The following is a 22,721-nucleotide window of genomic DNA, read 5'->3' as shown; positions in this document are numbered from 1 at the left end:
AGCAGGGAGCCTGATGTGGGACTCGATCCCGGGACTCCAGGATCATGACCTGAGCCGAAGGCAGTCGCTTAACCAACTGAGCCACCCAGGCGCCCGAGGTGGAAATATTATGTGAAAATTGTTACCTGTTTTATTAAACTTAAGCAGACGAGAACTTTCCATCTTTATTTTTTTTAAGATTTTTATTTATTTGAGAGAGAGAAAGAGAGCACAAGCAAGGGGAGAGGGAGAAGCAGACTCCCTGCTCAGCAGGGAGCCGGTTGTGGGGCTGATCCCAGGACTCTGGGATCGTGACCTGAGCCAAAGGCAGACGTTTAACCAACTGGGCCACCCAGGTTCCCCTCCATCTTTATTTCTTAGTCCTGAACTGAAGATGCTCCCTCTTATAAAGGATTCTGTTTATTAAGAAAGAAAAGAAACATTTTATTAGTAAAATGCAACTCAGGCAGATCTAGGGAATAGGTTCTGTTTCAATTATGGAATAGACTCAGAAGGTGGTTACTGACTGGTAGGCTCTGGGAGAATTTACTGACTACGGGGCACCTGGGTGGCTCAGTCATTAAGCGTCTGCCTTCGGCTCAGGTCATGATCCCAGGGTCCTGGGATCGAGTCCCACATCGGGCTCTCTCCTCGGCGGGAAGCCTGCTCTCCTGTCCCATTCCCACTGCTTGTGTTCCTGCTCTCACTATCTCTGTCTCTGTCAGATAAATAAATAAAATCTTAAAAAAAAAAAAAGAATTTACTGACTACAGATAAAAATTAGCAATATTCCATGTGAGCAGCAGTACATATAGGAGGAGGGTACTGAAGTTTAGGCAGAGTCTAGTTCTGCTCATGCCTTGATTTACTAGTATTATTTCCATTTGATAATGTAGTCCTGGGCCAGGCCTTGTGCATGGTGTTGAAGATACAAGGGTACTGAATTTGAAGAGTTTACAGACAAGTTTATGACAATGAAAATAAGATTAAAACAAAGGAGGATCATTTAAGCTTTAGAGAGTCAAGGTGAAGTTCCCATAGAGTGTACTCTGGCTATTTGAATCTTTAAGGACACAGAGGAATTAGCCAAGGGAGTCAGAGAGGGCAAAGACCTGCTAATCTTAATAGTTTAAAAGATTTACTGTCTACTTTTTGAAGACTGAGTACTTTGTTGACCTCCTCATACTGTGTGAAACTTCTAAATAATTCTTCTAATGTCATAAATTACTGCATTATTTATTGCCTAATTGCAAATACTGTGTCCTTTATCATATATTTTAGTAATTAGTTGCCTATGTCCTTGTCCTGTCCCCTTTCCCATCCTTCATGTTACTTTAAGATGAATATTGAAATTATTTTATGTATGAAACTACAAGATTAAACTTTTTATGTATGAATTTGTTACCTCTTATGTTTTTATGAAATATATTTGTTACAGAAGTTTACACATCCTAGCATTTGCTATTTTAAAATATTGACATACAAAACTATGATATTGTGGATAAACATTGAAAACAACTGTATTTCTCTCTGCTTAGAAAAATGAACATTTTTAAAAGTTATAGCTTAAGTGTCAGGATTTTATGCATTTTTATATGATCTAACTTTTTCAGTGAGTCTGTTAGCTTTATTATGTAAAAAGTATTTTCATTATGAAAAAAGTAGGTGAGGTTAAGTATCACTCAAATTTCTGAAGGAGTCAGGCAGGTGAAATGAGTTCATGAGGTCAAGTAGATAGTAAATAGTAACAAGTAACAGGCCATAGTTGGAGGCAGACCATGTTGATTGCTGTACAGGAGTGGAGCACATTATTTTTGTTTTTCAAGAAAATATCTGAATTTTATGGAAATAGCTGCAACTCACTGAGGTTAAACAAATTTGCAACAAAGCAGGCTACTATTCTGAAAGCTTTCATTATATACTATTAGGAAATTCGTGAATTAGTTTTTTTTTTTTTTAATATTTTATTTATTTATTTGAGACAGACAGAATGAGAGAGAGAGAGAGAGCACATGAGATGGGGGAGGGTCAGAGGGAGAAGCAGGCTCCCTGCCGAGCAGGGAGCCCGATGCGGGACTTGATCCAGGGACTCCAGGATCACGACCTGAGCCGAAGGCAGTCGCTTAACCAACTGAGCCACCCAGGCGCCCATCGTGAATTAGTTTATTGAAAATTCCATAGACTTGATTTTTCCCTGAATTGTATCTTTGGTATCTCTCAGTATTATATTCTGTTTACTTTTTCTTGAAAACGTGAGAAATTGATCAGTTGCTTATCTCATGTTTGATTTTAGGTATTATTGAATAATATCAGGAAATCATAATTATAGAGGAAATACTATGTACTATATTTCTGATTAGGTAGAATCTGATTTCAGTAATATTAGAGACATAGTGTTGAGCCATCTTTTTGTCATCATTGTTCTTCATTAGCTATAACAAGAACATTTACATACTTAAGATTTCTGTAGTGCTTTTAATAATTGCTGTCATCTTTCTTGAATTTAAGGCATTTTTTATTTACTTCAGAAAAACTAATTTTAATCTATTTCTGTGAAAAGTATCCTTATATGGTATAACCTAAGTATGTATTATCATCACTTATAGGCATGTACATTATAATCTTAGATGATTATGTATGCATTTTTTATTATGAATTTTTTCTTTATAATACCAATCATATTTATTAAAGAAAAGTAGAATGAAGTACAGTAAGGCAAAAACCGTCTTGGTCTTACAACCAACACAATAATGACTGTTTTCAATTTTTTTTCTTTTTATAAATCTTTAAATTTGAAGTTTAGGAGTGGTTGATTATAATGCTTTTGCATATACTGTTTCGTATCTTATTTTTTTAACAAATCACACACATTTTCCAAATTACTAATGTTTATAGCAGTACTTTAACAACTATGATATTTTGTTCAACCAGAGACCATGATTTAACCATTTTTTTGTAATATTGACTAGATTGCTTCTGATTATATGTTCTTAAAAAGAGCACTGATAGCTAACTTTATACATGAAGGCTTTCTAAAAGGGTAGTTTCTTACGAGGGATACCTAGTATGTGAATTTTACTGGTTTAAGGTGAAAACTAGTTTAAGGTGTAAACATTTAAGAGATTCACATATTTGCAGAGGAGCTGCGTACTGTTTTAGTCTTTTAAAAGATCTTTACTATTTTGATAAGCAAAACATCTCATTAGTGTTTTTTAAATTTTTTTTTAAGATTTTATTTATTTGTCAGAGAGAGAGAGAGCATGTGCACAAGCAGGGGGAGTGGCAGGCAGAGGGAGAAGCAGGCTCCCTGCTGATCAAGGAGCCCCATGCGGGACTTGATCCCAGGACCCTGATCATGACCCGAGCCGAAGGCAGACGCTTAACCAACTGAGCCGCCCAGGCTCCCCTTAGTGTTTCTTTAAAAATATTCGTGATTGTAAACTTAGTGTCTGTCTGTTGAAGAAAATTCAGAAAACAAGTACATAAAAATTATCCTTAAACTCATGGCCTAAACATAGTCAATGTTAATATTTTGGTGTAAATCTTTGGGGTGGCTTAGTGGGGGATATAATTGATACTCTATTTCAGGTACAACATGATGATTTGATATTTGTATACATTGCAAAAACGATCACATTAAATCTAGTTAATCATCACCTCACATAGTTACAAATATTTTCTTGTGATGAGAGCTTTTAAGATCATCTCTCTTAGCAATATACAGTATAGTGCTATTAACTAGTCATCATGCTGTACATTACATCCCCAGGACCTAAAATGAATTTAGGTTTTTTGTTTAGTTTTTTGTTTTTTTTTAAGATTGTACATATAAGTGAGATCATACAGTATTTGTCTTCCTCTAACTTACTTCACTTAATATAATGTCCTCAAGGTCCATACTTGTCATAGTAATAGGATTTCCTTTTTTTTTTTTTTTTTTAAGATTTTATTTATTTATTTTCGAGAGGAGGGTGGAGAGGGAGAGGGAAAGAATCTCAAGAGAGCAGAGCCCGTCCTGGGGCTCCATCTCATTGACACTGAGACCATGACCTGAGCCGGAAACCAAGAGTTGGGCACCCAACTGACTGAGCCACCCAGGCACTGCAGGATTTCCTTCTTTTTTGTGGCTGAATGATATTCCTATGTGTGTGTGCGCACATACCACATTTTCTTTATTCATTCATCCATCAGTGGACACTCGGGTTGTTTCCATGTCTTGGCTATTATAATAATGCTGCATAATTTATAATCAATAATCAGTATTTTGGTGTAAATCCTATCTTTCACTTATATTGAAATGTAATTGACATATTGCACAGTATAAGTTTAAAGTGTACATGATTACCACAATAAGTTTTGTTAACATCCATTGTCTGATGTAGTGCAAGGAGGAAAATGTTTTTTCTTTTGATGAGAATTTTAAGGATTTATTCTCTTAGCAGTTTTTTTTTGTTTTTGTTTTTTTCACTTTTCCAATGAGTATTTATTATTAGTTAAGCCATGATTCAGAATCCCAGGGTGGGGATCACCATGCACCCAGGTCCCCCTTCACCTCCCTGGGAGAAGGAGGGAGGACAGAGGAGAGGTGGGTAAAGCCAGTTCAGATCTTCCCAGGAAATGTGCCTTCTCCCTGCCGGGCGTCCCAGGCTGACACCCAGGATATGGGGCAGAGGGACTTGTACACGCGACGGTACCGTTCGCACACGGAGACATCACCCCCTTTAGCAGTCATTGCCTTCTCACAGCGGTGGAAGTCCAGGTAGTTCTGCCAGCAGTTCCTGGTCTGGTTCTGGTTGGGGAAGCGGCTGTCAAAAGGGGCAGTCTGGTAGTTCTTGATTTTGGTCTTGATGTCTTCTGCCATGGTGCTGATTCTAAACACACCACAGCAGCACCTCACAGCTCAATGTCTCTTAGCAGTTTTCTAATATACCATACAGCAGTTAACTATAGCCATCACGTTGTTTATTACATCTCCAGTACTTATAACTGGAAGTTTGTATCTTTTGATATCTTCATTCAATTCCTCTACCCTCTCTCCCCAGCTCTGGTAACTAAAAATCTGATTTCTTTTTCTGTGAGTTTGGGCAGGGTGTGTTTGTATACATATATTTTTTTTATATACCTTTTTTTCTTGGATTCTACATATAAGTGAGATCATACAGTATTTGTCTTTCTCTGACTTCACTTAGCTTAATGCCCTCTAGGTCCATCCATGTTGCAAATTGCAAGATTTCCTTGTTTTTTTATGGTTGAATAGTATCCTATTATATATGTAAATATACCACATTTTCTTAATCCATTCATCTGTTGATGGACACTTAGATTGTCTCCCTGTCTTGGCTGTTGTAAATAATGCTCCACTGAACATGGTGGTACAGATAAGTCTTCAGCATAGTGGTTTCATCTCTTTTTAACGTATATCTCTTATGTGTAAAGTTGGGAATTTTTGCTAACTTAATTTTTTCACTTAATATATTATGAATATCTCATCCATGAGTAGTTTTTGATAATTTTCCTTTTTAGTTTTTGTAACTTTTAATAATAATATGTTCATGTGGTATAAAACTGAAAAGGTATAGAAGGTTAGTTATACAGTAAAAAAAAACAAAACAAAACAAAACTTCTTACCCATCTTCCCCAGCCACACATTTCCTCTCCCACCAGCTGCCTCTGTATTAGACAAGCAAACATATATACATATTTTTTTACTTCTTTGAAAAATATACAAAGAAAGCATGCCATACCCATATCTGTACCTTGCTTTTTAATTTTTTTTTTTAACTTAACAAAGTTTAAACTTAAAGCAGTACATAAACTGCTTTCTCATTCCTTTTATAGCCTTGTACATTGTATGGATGTAATACGATTTATGTAATCTCTCCTTCTTTATGGACATTTATATTTACAGCCTTTTAACCACAGAAACAGTGGTGCCTTGAATAACCTTGTACATACCTTATTTTGCAAATGTGTGGGATATGTATAAAATCTTTCTAAATTGGGTTACTGAATGAAAGTATTTAATGGACTTGTGATATTGTGTGTTGTCAAACTGGCAAAGGATTGTATCAATTTACCCCTTTACTATTGGCAACAATGTATGAGGTCAGTATTGTTTATTTTTGTTAGGTGAAAAATGTTACCTCTGATTTTAACATGTAAGAATATGATTTCCAATCACTAAATGAATATCATCCATTTCATGAGAGAATAATTTATTTAACCAGTTTATATTACTGCACAACTAGTTTGTTTTTTATTTACTATTATAAAAAGCACTTCAGTGACTACGTGTGAATTTTTTTAAGGTAAAGGGTAGATTTGAGTTTGTTTTTTTTGTTTGTTTGTTGCTGTTTTTGTTTTGTTTTTTGTGAAAGAGAGAGAGAAAGAGCACAAACGGGGAGAAGCAGGCCTCCCGCTGAGCAGGGAGCCCGATGCGGGGCTCGATCCCAGGACCCCGGGATCATGACCTGAGCCGAAGGCAGACACTTAACTGACTGAGCCACCCAGGCATCCCTGTAAGTTTATGTTTTTAGTAATCCAACATGGGGCTCAAACTCATATGACCCCGAGATCAAGAGTCATATGCTCTTCTGACTGAGCCAGCCATGTGCCCCAAATTTTTTTATACTTAAAATCTTTCTAACAATATAATGTTTTTCGTTTAATATTTTTTCCATATTTTTAAATATTGCATTTTCATAGTGTAATAAATCATCATATGAATATTTCTTAATTTACTTAACTGTTATGTTGGACATGTAGGTTGTTTCTAATTATTAAACCAAAATCAAAGAATATTTCATTTAAAATGATTGCCTTCAGAGAGATTCCAAGATACTGAATTACTAAAGTGTTAAAGGTTAGAATGAATATGAATATATTCAAAGTTGTTGGTCTGTAATGCCAAGTTGCTTAGCAAAATTGTTAATACGGTTTGTATTTTTAATTTCACTTCTTATAAATTGTTCATGTTCCCTTGGGTGATTTTTGTGCTTTTAATTGTTTGGTGCATGTTCCCTATGGTATTGGTTCTCAAAGGTGGGGCAGAAGAACCTTGGGAGATTTTTTTGATTGTCAGATGTGCCGATACTTCAATAGGGCCATGGGAGATTGATGTTCTGCAGTGAGTTAGGATGGTCCTAGTCAGTGAAGAATCATTCTGGCACCCCATTCTTAAGCACCGTTCTACAGTAAAAAAGTAACACATCATGTTTGTTGAAAATATTTTCCCGTTTTTACTTACTTTTTTTTTTTTTAAGATTTATTTGAGAGAAAGTGTGTGCGTGTGCCAGTGCACGGAGTGGGGGAGGGGGAGAGGGAGACCAAGAATCTCAAGCAGACTTCCTGCTGAGCACAGAGCCCCACGTGGAGCTTGATGTCACCACTCTGAGATCATGACCTGAGCCAAAACTAAGAGTCGGAGGCTTAACCAACTGAGACACCCAGGCACCCGTTTTCTACTTTCTAATTTCCTTCTGACAAATAGGAATAATAAAATTCTTCATGAAGTCAAATCTGTTTATTTCCTTTATTTATTTATTTATTCATGAACCTGAAAAATTATTTAATACCCAGTTTGGATAAATATTCACATGTAGTTTTCCTAGTTTCCATTGGGGGAGGGGCTTGATCCCAGCACCCCGGGATCATGACCCGAGCCAAAGGAGATGCTCAACCGACTGAGCCACCCAGGCGCTCCTAAATTTTATTAATTTTAAATTGGGAAACTAATACATGAATATATTCTCAATGCAAAAATTCAAACCTTATAGTTAAAGCTAAAGACTCGCATTGACTTCCATCCCTACTCCCAGTCCCTTCTGCAGAGTGCTGTCAGTTTTGCTATGTAACTCTTTATCTGTAGAAATAGAGTATTAGTTTAGAGTGTAAACACAATGCTTAGGTGCAAATTGCTTTTTTTGTCTTTTCAACTAAGTAATAGGATTTTTGGTTAGAGTATATAGACTTTTTAAACTGCTATATAATATTAAATAGCATGTATATACCAGAATTTATTCAGCTGTTCTCTCATTGTGGGATATTTTGGATTTTTCCTTTTTGTTAACAATGTTGCAAAACTGTGTTCTCACACATGCCTCTCCTTTCGTGTATAATCATGTATCTATTAAATAACGATTTCTTACCATAGCCAAGCCCTGTTTACAGCACTAGGAATTAAGAGGGGAGCAAAACTGAAGAGGTTTATCACCTCATGGAGCTTATATTCTAGTAAGAAGAATAGATATAAAAACTTGAATTATAATAAAATAAATTAGCAATAAATGCAGGGAAGAAAAATAGAGCAGGTAAGGGGATATAAAGTGTTGGAGGACAGGGGCTGCTCCTTTGAATATACTGGTCAGGGATGCTTTCTTTATGGAGGGGATACTTCAGCAATGACTTAAGTGAGGGAATGAACCAAGTGAAGATCTGGGGTAAGAGAATCCCACACGGAGGAAACAACAAATGTGGAAGACCTGATAAAGGACTAGGCCTTGGGATGTTTGTTGTTTGTTTGTTTTTAAAGATTTTATTTATTTATTTGACAGCACAAGCAGGGGGAGAGACAGAGGGAGAGGGAGAAGCAGGCTCCCCGCTAAGCCAGGAGCCCAATGTGGGGTTCAATCCCAGCACCCTGGGATCATGACCTGAGTTGAAGGCAGACTCTTAACCGACTGAGCCACCCAGGCGCCCCGGGATGTTTGAGGAACAGCTGGAACATGTGTATCTAAAGCAAAGTTGAGAAGAATATTAGATGAAGTTGTAGAGGTCAATAGGGCTAAAATATTTAGAGCTGTGCTGTCCAGTACAGTAGCTATGAGCCACATATAGTTATTGAGCACTTGAAACATGGCTATTTTGAATTAATAAACACTGGATTTCTAAGACTTAGTACCCAAAAAAGAATGGGAAATATCTCTTTATCACATTTTTATGTTGATATATGTTGAAGTAATATTTTGGACATACTGAGTTAAATAAAATATATTATTTAAATTAACCTTTTTACTTTTTTTTTTAAGATTTTTATTTATTTATTTGAGAGGATGAGTGAGAGAGAGCGCACATGAGAGAGGGGAGGGTCAGAGGGAGAAGCAGACTCCCTGCTGAACAGGGAGCCTGATGTGGGACTCGATCCCGGGACTCCAGGATCATGACCTGAGCCGAAGGCAGTCGCTTAACCAACTGAGCCACCCAGGCGTCCCACCTTTTTACTTTTTAAAATGTGGCTACTAAAAATTTAAAAACTATAAATGTGGCTCATATTTCTCTTGGACAGTGGTGGTTTAGATTCTTAAAATCCATGGAAAGACATTCTGATTAAGTGTGATATATATAAAAAAAAAGAAAAGATTAGGCAGAGGAATGAAGTGGTAAATTGTGCTTTTAAAGGATCACTCCACTCAGGTTATTCTATGGAGAATAGATAATAGAGGACCAAGTAAAAACAGGGAAACCAATTAGGAGGCAATTGCAGTATTCTAGATAAGAAATGACAATAATGGTAAAGATGGTGAGAGCATTTTTTAAGCTAAAATTAAGTCAGTGCCAAAGTGACTTATTAATGTTTGGATAATGGCTATGAAGGAGAATGCAACCAAAGATGATTCCAAGTTTTCAGCCTTGGCTGATTTGGACAGTGATAATATTTACTAAGTTTTGAGAGAAGTGGGGGTAGAGAAGTAAAGTTTTGTTTTTGATTTATTATTTTTAATAAAGTAAACTTTATTGAAGTACAATATAGTGTACTGAAACCTACGTAAAATCTAAGTGTAGCTCAGTTTTCCCAAAGTGAACTCACCCAGGTAAACAGCTCTCAGATTAAAAAAACAAAACAAAACAAACACTATCGTGGTAGCCACCCAGGCGCCTTGTGCTCATAACTCCATAAATTAGTAGTGGTATTCATTGCAACTTAAAGTACCAGAGCTATAGGCTTTTTACATTGTGCCCTAGAATTGAGAAACTCGGACAGTTATCAAAGATTGTGTCTAAAAGGTTATGGGTAATTAGGGATTTTTCTGATCTATTATAAATTATGCCTGGTTTTGTTTTAAGATTTATTTAAGAGAGAGAGATCACGAGGGGGAGGGTGGAGGGAGACACAGACTTCCTGCTGAGCAGGAAGCCCGATGCAGGACTTGATCCCAGGACCCTGGGATCATGACCTGAGCCGAAAGCAGACGCTTAACTGACTGAGCCACCCAGGCACCCAAATTATGCCTGGTTTTCAAGAACACAGTACTGTATGTAGGAAATTAGCTGTAATTATAAACAATCTGGTATGTTTGGGACAGTATTTTTTATACTATAGTACTCACTGTAAGAATAGTATAGTATAGTGCTCATGTAAGAATAGAAATCTTCACCTGGGGTATTGTGGTTAAATAAGTAGTTACATAGGTTTTTTTGGGGGAAAAAAAATCGTTAAACTTTCTCTTCTCTTCCTCTACCCCCAAAAGTAGAAATTTTAAGAAGGCCTACAAAAATTATTTAAAAGATAAAGGAGGGGCACCTGGGTGGCTCAGTCAGTTAAGCGTCTGCCTTCAGCTCAGGTGATGATCTCAGGGTCCTGGGATCAAGTCCCTCATCGGGCTCCCTGCTCAGCAGGGAGTCTGCTTCTCCCTCTGCCTCTCCCCACACTCATGCTCTCTCTCTTTCTCTCATAAAAATAAATAAAAAAAGATAAAGAATAATCAGGTACTAAGTTTTTAAGAAAGTCCTCAGATTTTTATGGATTGAACATATTCTCAATTTCAAGTGTGCAGGAATTGAGATTCTGTACAAGTAAAAACAGTGCAAAAAACTTGGCAAGATACTAAAATTGCTAAGTTTTTTTTTTGTTTTCAGTAAGGCTAGGCTACAGGAGGATTTAAAGTTTAGCTTTTTTGCTTTTGTTTCATGTGAAACAAATTCTAGTATCCATTATTTCTATTAGAAATAAAAAATGGAGCAGTCAGGAGAAAATGGTATTTTCCCCCCTTTCTCGTGCAATAATGCCAGAAGTTGAATATACCAACACTTGGGCTGAATTTGAATGCAGTATATCTTTTTGAATGCAATATATCTTTTACGTAATTTAATCCCTAATTCACATAATCAGCATTAAATGAATGAATACATATCTACATTTTTCAAATTGCTGGTGATCTGGGCAGAGTATTCTGATTTGTAGTTTGTGGGTTGTGTAAAATTGATAAGGGGTGGTGATATAAAACCTACACGTGTGATGAAATTGTGTAGAACTAAATAAATACACAAGCACTCAGATGAGTGCCAGTAAAACCGGGAAATGTGAATGGGATAAAGGATTGTATCAACATTGTTCTGCTTTTATGCTACAGTTGTGCTATTATATAACAGTTTTCTAAAATGTTACCGTTGGAGGAAACTGGATAAAGTACATACTATCGTATTATTTCTTACAATCTACAGTGACTCTACAGATATCTCTAAAGATTGGTAAAGAGAGGAATCTAGGATGGAGAGTATAGATTTTTCACAACTTCGCTGGACTTAAAATATCACACACTGCTTGTAGAGCTATCAGCTTAGATATGATAATTTTGAATGAACAGAAAATAGCTTCATATGTAGTGTTGTGATTTTACTCAGAATGGGAAGCTACCATATATTATTATCGTTAAAATATCCCACTTTCTTCCTTGATGATTTATTTTTGGTATTTTCTAGGAATTTTTAATGTTTTTCTTTTTAAAACACCATTTTAACCAAAACTCTCCTTTTTGTTTTCAAGGAGTGAAAGGATTGGATTAGTCTGCCCTTGATTTTTCTCTATTTAAAGGTAATCTGCTTGAGTTCACTAATCATACAGACTTAATACAATTTTCTGTTTGGGTAGCAATCTATATTCAGTGGTTAAAATAGAATTTTTTTTTTTAAAGATTTTATTTATTTGAGAGTGAGAATGAGAGAGAGAGAGCATGAGAGGGGAGAGGGTCAGAGGGAGAAGCAGGCTCCCCACTGAGCAGGGAGCCCGATGTGGGACTCGATCCCAGGACTCCGGGATCGTGACCTGAGCCGAAGGCAGTTGCTCAACGAACTGAGCCACCCAGGAGCCCTAAAATAGAATTTTTATTATATTATGGCTAAGGTTTTTCTTTTGTGTCTTTTCTGTTTCACAAAATGCAATCTAATCTCTAAAAAAAAAAAAAATCCATGTTATTTATGTCATGGAAGTAAATATCAAAGTAAGTTCAAACTACATTTCTGGTTTGTGTTCCAGGAATTTTTTCCCCTACAGATTTATAAGGAATTTTTGCTGTTTTGGTCTGTTTGCCTAAAACTGTATTTTGTTCATAGATTGAAGTATTGGAGCCATGGGAATAAAGGTTCAGCGTCCTCGATGTTTTTTTGACATTGCCATTAATAATCAACCTGGTAAGAAAATTAATGTTCCCATATAACATTTATAAATGAATATTTAATATTTTAAATTAGTAAAGTATAAATGAGCTTCCTTCTTTTTCAGCTGGAAGAGTTGTCTTTGAATTATTTTCTGATGTGTGCCCCAAAACATGCGAGAACTTTCGTTGTCTTTGTACAGGTTTGTTGACATTTTTAGTTGGCCTAATAGTAGTCCCATTTGACTATGGTTTTAATTTTTTATTTAACATATTTTAATTTTCTTCAGATTATGTACCATTGACCAAGATGTGAAAGTAATATTTATTTATTTATTTAGAGCGTGAGCGGGGATGGGGGGGCAGAGGGAGAGAGAGAGAGAGAGACTCTTAAGCAGGAGAGCCCAATGGGGGGGTCATTCCCATGACCCTGAGATCCTGACCTGAGCCAAAACCAAGAGTTGGATACTTAGCTGAGTGAGCCACCCAGTCACCCCGTGAAAGTAATTTTTAGAAATACTCCTTGTAATGGGCTTTTATCTGAGATTGATTTCTAAATTTCTACACTCTCCAGAAAAACATGGGTGGTTTTTAAGTGAATTTAAAAAAAAAAATTGAGTGAAAGTTTTATAGATTAAACACATCTACATAGTTTAAAAGAGGTGTATTTTACAGAGAATAGTTTTCATCATTAATTTTGCTTTAATACTGCTTCCTTGATTTTCTTTCTACTAAATGGCCTACTAATTTTTTTCTCTGTAGGTGAAAAGGGGACAGGGAAATCAACTCAGAAGCCATTACATTATAAGAGTTGTCTTTTTCACAGAGTTGTCAAAGATTTTATGGTTCAAGGTGGTGACTTCAGTGAAGGTAAGAAAATCATGTATGCTTTGTTAAGTATCCTAGATCTAAAGTTAGACAAGTCTCTAGAAATACTCAAATAGACAAAAAGAAGGAAGCACATAGGAAATAATTTTACTTTGGATACATGAAGTAATTTCAGAAATTTGATTCTGGATAAAAAACAACACCATTCATCTCTTAGTAACCTATCAGTATGTGTGTTTCGTCTTGTCAAAACTAGTAATCCTTAACTACAATATAGGTTTTCCTATACTTTTATTTATTTTCTGTTTTTTTTTAAAGATTTTTATTTATTTGTGAGAGAGAGGGGGCGCACAAGCAGGGGGAGCGGCAGGCAGAGGGAGAAGCAGGCTCCCCGCTGAGCAAGTCCAATGCGAGACTTGATCCCAGGACGCTGGGATCATGACCTGAGCCTAAGGCAGATGCTTAACTGCAGGCGCCCCTAGTTTTTACCTATACTTTTAAATTGTAAAAACAAACTATTTTTAAAGATGATTTGAAAAAAATCTAATTTTTATTCAAAGATCTACATAATCATTAGAATCTGAATGTTCTTTTTTCTCACATACCTTAATAGGCTTTGTCACATTTTTGCTGTTGTATCGAAGGGGAAAGAAAGTAATTTGGGATCTTGTCAATATTGAGTTTAAATTAGTATCTTTTATGATATGCTGTGAACCTTTGAGTATTTTTGATTCAGTCATTTGAGCATCTACTTTGTAATAAGTATTTTATTTAGGGGGTACCTTCGAAGAGATTAGTGTCTTGAGAGTTTGAGTCTCGTGTTTTTCTTTCTTAGGAAATGGACGAGGAGGGGAATCTATTTATGGAGGATTTTTTGAAGGTAAAGATATTTACATTTACGTTGTATTTTTAATGTTTTCTATATTATCTTATTTATCTCTGTTGAATCAATAGGATTATTAAACAGTATACTAATATCCAACTACATTCAGTGAATCTGAAAGTTAATTTTCTTGTGAAAAATTTTATGTGATTTTTCTTATAGAGGTAAGGTTTTTTGTGTGTTTAGGACATTAATACATCATGTTATCTGAAGGGTTTCAATGATCTGTAATAAACTCTTGGAATTATAGTGCTAGAATGGGAACTTCCATAGCTTAATCTTAATTTTTATTAAGAGATTTAGCAGTGTTTCATAGTAACAATATCCACATGTACTTAGTGGGTCCATTTTCTATGCACTTTTTAAAAAAAATCTCTTTAATATATTAAACTTTGGCTGTAATGTTTTTCTCAACTTTAAGTTTTCTCTTTGGAATTTTTTATTGATGTGAAGATCATTTGAAAGACTATAAACATGTGAATGTGGAAATAATTTTATATTTCCCATCTTTCACATTAGGGATTAAGTGAAATTTTGTTTCACATTCCACTTGCGTTCTCATATTCTCATCCAAGATTGGAAAGCAAGATACTCTACAATAAATGATGCTATGGCAGAGATTAAGTTAATGAGTGCCTCTCTGTGTTTAAAATAGGATACGTGCCTTTTTGTGCTCAGAAATGAAACAGATGAAATGTAAAAATCCTATGTGGTTTCTTTCTCTTGCTTTTTAAGGAACATTTTATTTTTTCCTTGAATAATCAAAGAAAGTTGTGTTGTTTTTTCAAAAAAAATATAAAAGACAAATGCAAATGGAAAGAAAGGGGGTTGTTAATAGTATTTGGATTTATAGCAAGGGATTGAAAATTAGAAATATTTTAATCTAAAAAGATGGGAGAGGGAGTTGGTTAATATTTGATTTTCTCTTCTTTTTACCTTTTATCTAAATTTTGTCGGTGCTAAAGAGCACATATGAACAAAAGAGATGAAGAGTGAAAATGAAACTTTTTTGGAGGTTATACCTGTAATGTAACTGAAAACTTTGCTTTTCTATAGATGAGAGTTTTGCTGTTAAACACAACAAAGAATTTCTCTTGTCTATGGCCAACAGAGGGAAGGATACAAATGGTTCACAGTTCTTCATGTAAGTATGTATGCTGTGATTATTTAAAATATGCCTTTTTTGGTGTGTCATTTCTCATTGATCACTAATAGAGGGATCCATAAAGGGGAAATTTTTTGAAGGAAGGAGAACAGTGAATTGTTGAAGAGAGCAAAATTATTGAAAGGAAATTGAACTGTATTGCTAAAGTTTCAAAATGATGAAGACTTGTCAAAAGGGCACAGGAGCCAGCCTGAAGGGGTGAGGTTCCCACTGGCCAAGTTAGAACAATTTGAGCATCAAAATAAATAATGATAGTATCAGACTATCAAATAAAATAGAAACCCAGGAGCCCATATAGGTATGAGTAATAAATGAATAAATAACAAGGGAGAAGGAAAAGCTTGTTCCTTAGTAGAATGTCAGCTAGTAATGTAAAAGGAATGATAGAAAAGTCACCATTTTGCATTCATCTCAGTAATGATTGATTGAGGAAAGAATTATCTATTTAGAGGGTAAATTTAATAATACACAGGATATTTACAGAGTATTTCCTTATAAATTACTTGATTACAAAGAGTAAAATACAATTGATCCTCATTATTAAGAGATTCTATATTTGTGAATTCATGTACTCCCTAACATTTGTTTATAGCCCCAAAGTCAGTACTGTTAATCCTTTCCAGTTCTGACCCCCAAAAAATTTTGACCAGGGCTCTTGTCAACAATTCATATTTTTGGGGCGCCTGGGTGGCTCAGTCGTCGGGTGTCTGCCTCGGCTCGGGTGGTGGTCTCGGGGTCCTGGGATCGAGCCTTGCATCGGGCTCCCTGCTCGGCGGGAGCCCTGCTTCTCCCTCCCCCACGCCCCCTGCTTGTGTTCCCTCTCTCGCTGTGTCTCTCTCTGTCAAATAAATAAATAAAATCTTTAAAAAAAAAAAAAAATTAATGCAAATTTTTTATCATGTCCTATGGATACAGATTTGGTCTCCTCTTCATTAGCCTTAAACTCTCCTCTCAAGAGGAACTTAATCAGTAAGCACCATATAGATTATTCTAGTGTTTTACTGTTCCATATTTGTAACTCCCTTCTTTAACAATGAGAAACTTGGCTCCCATTATCTTCAAAATTTCTACCTATTTGCTGAATCCTAGAATAAAAAATCACCGTTCTATACTGCTATGAAAAGTAACCTACTAACTAGAGTTACTGTTTATTTATAGTTATTTTTGGTTTTAGATTGAGGATATGTAGGTAAAATAACTGTTTAAAAGTGACTTGGGCACCTGGGTGGCTCAGTCATTAAGCGTCTGCCTTCAGCTTAGGTCATGGTCCCAGGGTCCTGGGATCGAGCTCTGCGTCGGGCTCCCTGCTCGGCGGGAAGCCTGCTTCTCCCTCTCCCACTACCCCTGCTTGTGTTCCCTCTCTAGCTATGTCTCTCTTTCAAGTGGATAAAATAAAATCTAAAAAAAAATAAATAAAAATAAAAGTGACTTGGGTTAGTACATTTTGGTATAAATTTTGTGTGGTTTTGTGACTCAAAATATGTTAGGTTCATTTGTTTATGATTATATTTTGTTCTCTCACCTTATTTTGATTTGTTTTTTGACTTTTTGGTTTTGTGTTTGTTTATAAAACATTGTGTGATTCAAAAAGAATGCCTCTGAAAGTATCACTCCCACCTAACTCTTCACCCCCATTGACATTCCCCATTTTTTCATCCCATTTCCACCCATCCATTTTAGTAACCAGCCTCATTAGATTCTGGTTTATCTTCCTGTATATTTTTTTAAGATTTTATTTATTTATTTGAGAGAGAGAATGAGTGGTGGGGAGGGGCAGAAGTGGGGAAAGAGAATGAGAGAGAAGCAGACTCCCTGCTGAGTGGGGAGCCCAATGAAGGGCTCCATCCCAGGACCTGGATATCATAACCTGAGCTGCAGGCAGACCTTTAACCAACTGAGCCACACAGGCACCCCTTCCTGTATTTCTTTTTATAAAAATAAGCACAGATACATATATATTTTCTTATTTTCCTTTCTTACATGGTAGATAGCATATACTATATACAATGTTTTGCTCTTTTCACTTAGCAGTATATCCTGGAAATCACTCCATATCAGTTCATAGAGATCCTTTTCATTTGTTTTTGCAGCTGCATAATGTTGTGTGAATATACTCTAGTTCATTCAACCAATTGCCTATGTGGGGATTTTTCTGATTATTTAAATGAAAACAATTTATATCATGTTGGTTGTAGAAAAAGAACACAGATAAAAAGAAGAAAAACATTCCCATCCCCAGGGTATCTTTCTCGGCAATAAAAATGTAAGCTAAATGTTGCATATAGGGATGTCTGGATGACTCAGTTGGTTAAGCGTCTGCCTTCGGCTTAGGTCATGATCCCAGGGTCCTGGGATCAAGTTCTGCATCGGGCTCCTTGCTCAGCGGGGAGCCTGCTGCTCCCCGTGCTGTGCTCTTTCTCTCTGACAAATAAAAATCTTAAATAAATAAATGTTGCATATACTGTTTGATCAACTTTTGGATACAGTATAAATCTCTGCACATCACGAAGTATTAATTAACATTTTAATAGCTATATGTGAATCCATTGTTTGAATGTATTATGCTTTATTTAATTTTTAAACATTTGACTTGCTTTTTGGTTTTCACACTGCTTCAGTGAACATTGTTGTACCTGTTTGATGCATTTTTAATTATTTTACATAAGCTGCTAAGAGTTTACTTAGTGAAATGTTTACACATTGTTTTTTGAAGATTTTATTTATTTGAGAGAGAACACAAGCAAGGAGGAGGGGCCCGAAGGAGAGGGAGAAGCAGATCCCCCCCCTCCCCCCGCTGAGCAGGGAACGTGACGGGGGCTCGATCCCAGAATGCTAGGATCATGACCCAAGCTGAAGGCAGACGTTTAACAGACTGAGCCCCCCAGGTGCCCCTGTTTACACATTTTTAAGCCTTTCCATGTATATTGCTACTGTACTCTGATATCAGCAGTATGCAAAGTGCCAGTATCACCAGATTCTCAACAACACTTAGTGTTATCATTTGTTTTCCTTTTTTTTTTTTTTAAGGAAAAGCCTTCCTGTGCTAACCAAAACCTCTCTGTTAAGTTATGTAATCCTTCATGTATATTTTCAGAATCTTCCCTCTATATGTTGATTTTTCCTTATCTCTTAATTTCTAGGTTGCCCTTCTTTAATTTCTGTTTTATTGTTTTTAAAGGAGAAAACTTCAGTTTTTAATCTTAAATTATTTTTTATTATGGCAACGTATATGATATAAAATTTGCCATTTTAACCATTTTTAAGTGTATAATTTAATGGTATTGATTATATTCACAATACTATGGAGCTGTTACCATTGTATCCAAAACTATTTCATTGTCCCAGAAACTAACCCATTTCTTTTTACCCTCAGCCCCTGGTAACCTCTATTTTCTGTCTTTATGAACTTGCCTGTTCTAGATATACAAGCAGAATCATACAATATTTGTCATTCTGTTTCGAGCTTATTTTATTTAGCCTGTTTTCAAGGTTCAGCCGTGTTGCATGTATCAGAACTTTGTTCCTTTTTATGGCTGAATATACTCCATTATATGTACATACCACATTTAGTTTAGTGGACATTTGGGTTGTTTCCACCTTTTGGCTATGATGAATAGTGCTGCAGTAAACTTTGGCATACCCATATTTGTTGGAGTCCCTTCTCAATTTTAGGTATATACATAAAAGTGGAATTGCTGGATCATATGGTAATTCTATATTTAGTTCTGTGAGGAGCCACTAAACTTTTCCACGGTGGTTGCATCATTTTACATTCCTACCAGCACTATACAAGAGTTCTAGGGGTTTTTTTTGTTTTGTTTTTAAAGATTTTATTTATTCAACAGATAGATAGCACAAGTAGGCAGAGTGGCAGGCAGAGGGAGAGGGAGAAGCAGGTTCTCTGCTGAGCAGGGAGTTGGACGTGGGGCTCGATCCCAGGACCCCAGGATCATGACCTGAGCCGAAGGCAGCTGCTTAACTGACTGAGCCACCCAGGTGCCCCCAAGAGTTCTAGTTTTTCTACTCATCAATACATTTTTTTTCTTTTTCTTACCAATCTGAGAATGACCATGAAAACAGAGGAGTATTGGTTTAGGGGCTACAAGTAAATTCTAGTGAGCAAGTGAACTTGGCAAATACAGTATCTGAGGCAAAGACTGACTAAATCTGGATGCAAGTTATATATATACGTTGAATGTAATATGTTATACAAATACATGTATCGTATACACATAGGGTTTTACATCTCTAGATGGTTTAAGCAAGTTCAGGTGAGCATAGCTGTTAGAGTCAGAAAACAATAAAAGGTTAGTTTTAAAAGCAAGGTGATCTTGTAAAAATACATGTACATGTTTGAACTTTTTTCATTAGTATTGTGTGGGCTTTAACCAAACGTTAGCTTAAATTGTGTTCCTTCTTCCAAATTTCTAATGCCTTTTTTGATTAGATTCCAAAATAACAAATTATATATAGTGCCCATCTTCAGTCTGTTACAGCAATGTGTCTTCATAGCTACTCAGATACCAGTCTTCTTAACTATAGGAGTTTAAGATTGGTGTGGAGGGGAAAAAGGATTTTAAAAAATTACTTCATTTGTTGGACTTTCGCTTACTTTGAGTTTGGTCCAAAGTTTTTTGCTTGTTTCTTTAAGATTTTATTTCTTTATTTGACGGAGAGAGCACAAGCAGGGGGAACAGCAGAGGGAGAAGCAGGACCCTGGGATCATGACCTGAGCCAAAGGCAGACGCTTAACCAGCTGAGCCACCCAGGCGTCCTGAGTTTTGTTCCAAGTTTTAATCCAGATCTCTTTCTTCATTGTGAAGTTTCCTTGTTTATCAGGGGTAAAAAGCTCAAAAGTCTTTAGGTCTTAGGCAAGTAACATAAGCAAATAAAGCCTGCTGGGATAAGGATCTACACTATTAATCCCTGTATTAAAAAGACAGGGATAATCAGCCTGACCCATTATTGCCACATGCCAGGGGCCACACCTTCCAGCTTTCCAATAAAGGTCTGAAATTTGGATTTTTATCTTAAAGTATCCAAAGTTTTGAATCTTGGCAGCTAACTGAAAATTTTATAAACACAATAAGGACCATTTCTTTTCTGGTCCAACAGAACATGTATGAGGGCCATCTGAATATTATCCACAGGGAGAACGTTTCAAGACCCCCTAATGAATGCCTAAAACTACAGATAAAAGTTTAATTTATAAATTAGGGATAGTAAGAGATTAATAGCAATAGTAATAAAATAAAACAATTATAATAATACACTGTAACAAAGGTTACATGAATGTGGTCTCTATGAAAATATCTTACTGTATTCATCCTTCTTGTGATGAAGTGAAATGATAAAATGCCTACCTGATGAAAAGAAGTGAGGGGTGCCTGGGTGGCTCAGTTGGTTAAGTGTCTGCCTTCAGCTCAGGTCATGATCCTGGGGTCCTGGGATCGAGCTCCACATCAGGCTCCCTGCTCAGCGGGTAACCTGCTTCTCCCTCTCCCGCGGCCTGCCTCTCCCCCGGCCTGCCTTTCCCCCTGCTTGTGCTCTGTCAGATAAATAAATAAAAAAAAATTTTTTTAAGATTTTATTTATTTATTTGACAGAGAGAGACAGCGAGAGAGGGAACACAGGGGGTGAGGGAGAAGCAGGATTCCCACTGAGCAGGGAGCCCGATGTGGGGCTCGATCCCAGAACCCTGGGATCATGACCTGAGCTGAAGGCAGACACTTAACAACTGAGCCACCCAGGCACACCAAAGAAGTAAAATCTTTAAAAAAAAATGAAGTGAGGGGAATAACAGGCATTGTGACGTAGTATTAGGCTCCTATTGAACTGACAGTATGTGAGATGGAGGATTATCTGCTTCTGGACTGCGATTGACGCAATTGACTGTGGGTGACTGAAACAGTGGAAAGCAAAACCATGGATAGGGGATTGACCTATGCTTTAACTGTTTAAAATGTTAAGATTGAAAAACACTATTGTTAAACCTATGAACTGGTAGAATCTTTTGATAAATTATGGTCTGTCCATACAATAGAATATTATACAGCCATAGAACTTTATACACCTATGAATATTCAGTAAGAACCCAGTCACATGCAAGAAACATAGATGGATAGAAATGACACCAAAATGTCAACTTTAATTACATGTAAAATTTCAAGAATGAGTAGGTATTAGTTTTATGATCAGAATAAGTTTTTGAAATATGTAAAAAGCATCTTGCATTATTTCTGTCTACTTAAGGTTAATGTAGTAAGATTCTGTTATGTTAAAATAGCATCTGATTTCTTTGCAACTTTATTTCCAATGCAGTTATTTTCTTTTCCTTTTTAGAGCTGCTAACTTTGTTTTTCTCTTACTTTGTTTTTATTCCATCTGATGACTTCCAAAGAACAACGAAGCCAACTCCTCATTTAGATGGGTAAAGATTATTTTAATTTATTTTATGACCATTTTAAATTAATGTTAAAATTAAAAGCTGTTATTTGATCATCTTATAATTGACTCTTTAGGCATCATGTTGTTTTCGGGCAAGTGATATCTGGTCAAGAAGTTGTGAGAGAGATAGAAAACCAGAAAACAGATGCAGCTAGCAAACCATTTGCTGAGGTGCGGATACTCAGTTGTGGAGAGCTAATTCCCAAATCTAAAGGTAAGAACAAGTGCATATTTCTGATAATGCTTATGTATACAGAACAAGCAGAGACATTCTAAATAGTTGGCTTGAAATTTATATTAATGTGAATATAAATATGAGGCATTTGTGTTTTCTAAAAGTGTTTTATCTTCATACTTTGTTCATTTACCATGGAATCACTTAATTTTCTTGTTATTTGCTATAATTTATCCTTCCACTTTTTTTTTGTTTTGTTTTAATGGTAGTTGTCTAAATAGCATGGTAAATAAGTACTCTTCTAGAGAAAGACGCAGCAAGGGGGAAGATGACAATTGAAGAGAATAACATAGACTATGAAACTGGGAATAAATTATTTTCCTTTCATGCACTCCTGAGATTCAGAAGCATCTGGCATATTTGAGAAACTTCTTAGACCAAAAGTTTTGAAGTTAACATGACCAATAGTTTGATATATTATCTGAATGGTAAGAACTTTGTTTTAAGTGAATATTTTAAGTGTTTATATAAGTGAAATATGTAACTGCTACCATTTATTAGATATTGGGTCTGTTATTCTAAAAGTATAGGGAGAGATCACCTGTGGAGAAAACAATAAAATAATAAATAGACTCTGTTCTTCCCATTCTAACTAGTCTAGGGAATAATAACACCAATACTTAGTTTTTCATGTTTAACATATGTGAGAGTCATCTATAATCTTTTCTGATCCTCACAATAACCCTGTAGTATTTCCCCCATTTTACAGATGAAAATAGTCAAGGAGATTAAGTTATTTACCACATCAGGGGGCTAAGCTTCAAACCCAAGCTTGATGGCTCCAGATCTAGACCTTTTTCTATTATGTATTGCTGA

At 36.0% G+C, this 22,721-nt stretch overlaps 2 protein-coding genes across 6 annotated transcripts in view; one reads left to right on the top strand and one right to left on the bottom strand.

The window, feature by feature from the left end:
- Positions 1–22,721, top strand: part of PPIG (peptidylprolyl isomerase G) — a 46,505-nt gene that overhangs the window by 3,914 nt on the left and 19,870 nt on the right. For 3 of the 5 annotated variants that reach the window (XM_032408527.1, XM_032408536.1, XM_032408544.1), the window contains exons 2-9: positions 11,741–11,788; positions 12,307–12,384; positions 12,476–12,550; positions 13,110–13,217; positions 14,011–14,055; positions 15,115–15,202; positions 21,624–21,653; positions 21,745–21,884. In XM_032408527.1, the coding sequence (XP_032264418.1) occupies positions 12,324–12,384; positions 12,476–12,550; positions 13,110–13,217; positions 14,011–14,055; positions 15,115–15,202; positions 21,624–21,653; positions 21,745–21,884 (547 nt within the window). In that variant the 5' untranslated portion in view covers positions 11,741–11,788; positions 12,307–12,323. Of the gene's footprint in view, positions 1–6,468; positions 6,498–11,740; positions 11,789–12,306; positions 12,385–12,475; positions 12,551–13,109; positions 13,218–14,010; positions 14,056–15,114; positions 15,203–21,623; positions 21,654–21,744; positions 21,885–22,721 lie in introns of those variants that run through there. The other 2 variants (XM_032408554.1, XM_032408564.1) reach the window with 2 other exon arrangements.
- On the bottom strand, positions 4,432–4,925 carry LOC116634981 (cytochrome c oxidase subunit 6B1-like). Its single transcript, XM_032408578.1, has one exon. The coding sequence runs from the start codon at positions 4,838–4,840 to the stop codon at positions 4,580–4,582; it is 261 nt and encodes an 86-aa protein (XP_032264469.1). The 5' UTR covers positions 4,841–4,925; the 3' UTR covers positions 4,432–4,579.

This window comes from Phoca vitulina, unplaced genomic scaffold (genome assembly GCF_004348235.1).
Source record: "Phoca vitulina isolate PV1807 unplaced genomic scaffold, GSC_HSeal_1.0 scaffold1, whole genome shotgun sequence".
Taxonomy (NCBI): Eukaryota; Metazoa; Chordata; class Mammalia; order Carnivora; family Phocidae; genus Phoca; species Phoca vitulina.
The sequence above is the reverse complement of the archived record's forward strand: the minus strand, read 5'-3'. Positions and strand labels throughout refer to the sequence as shown.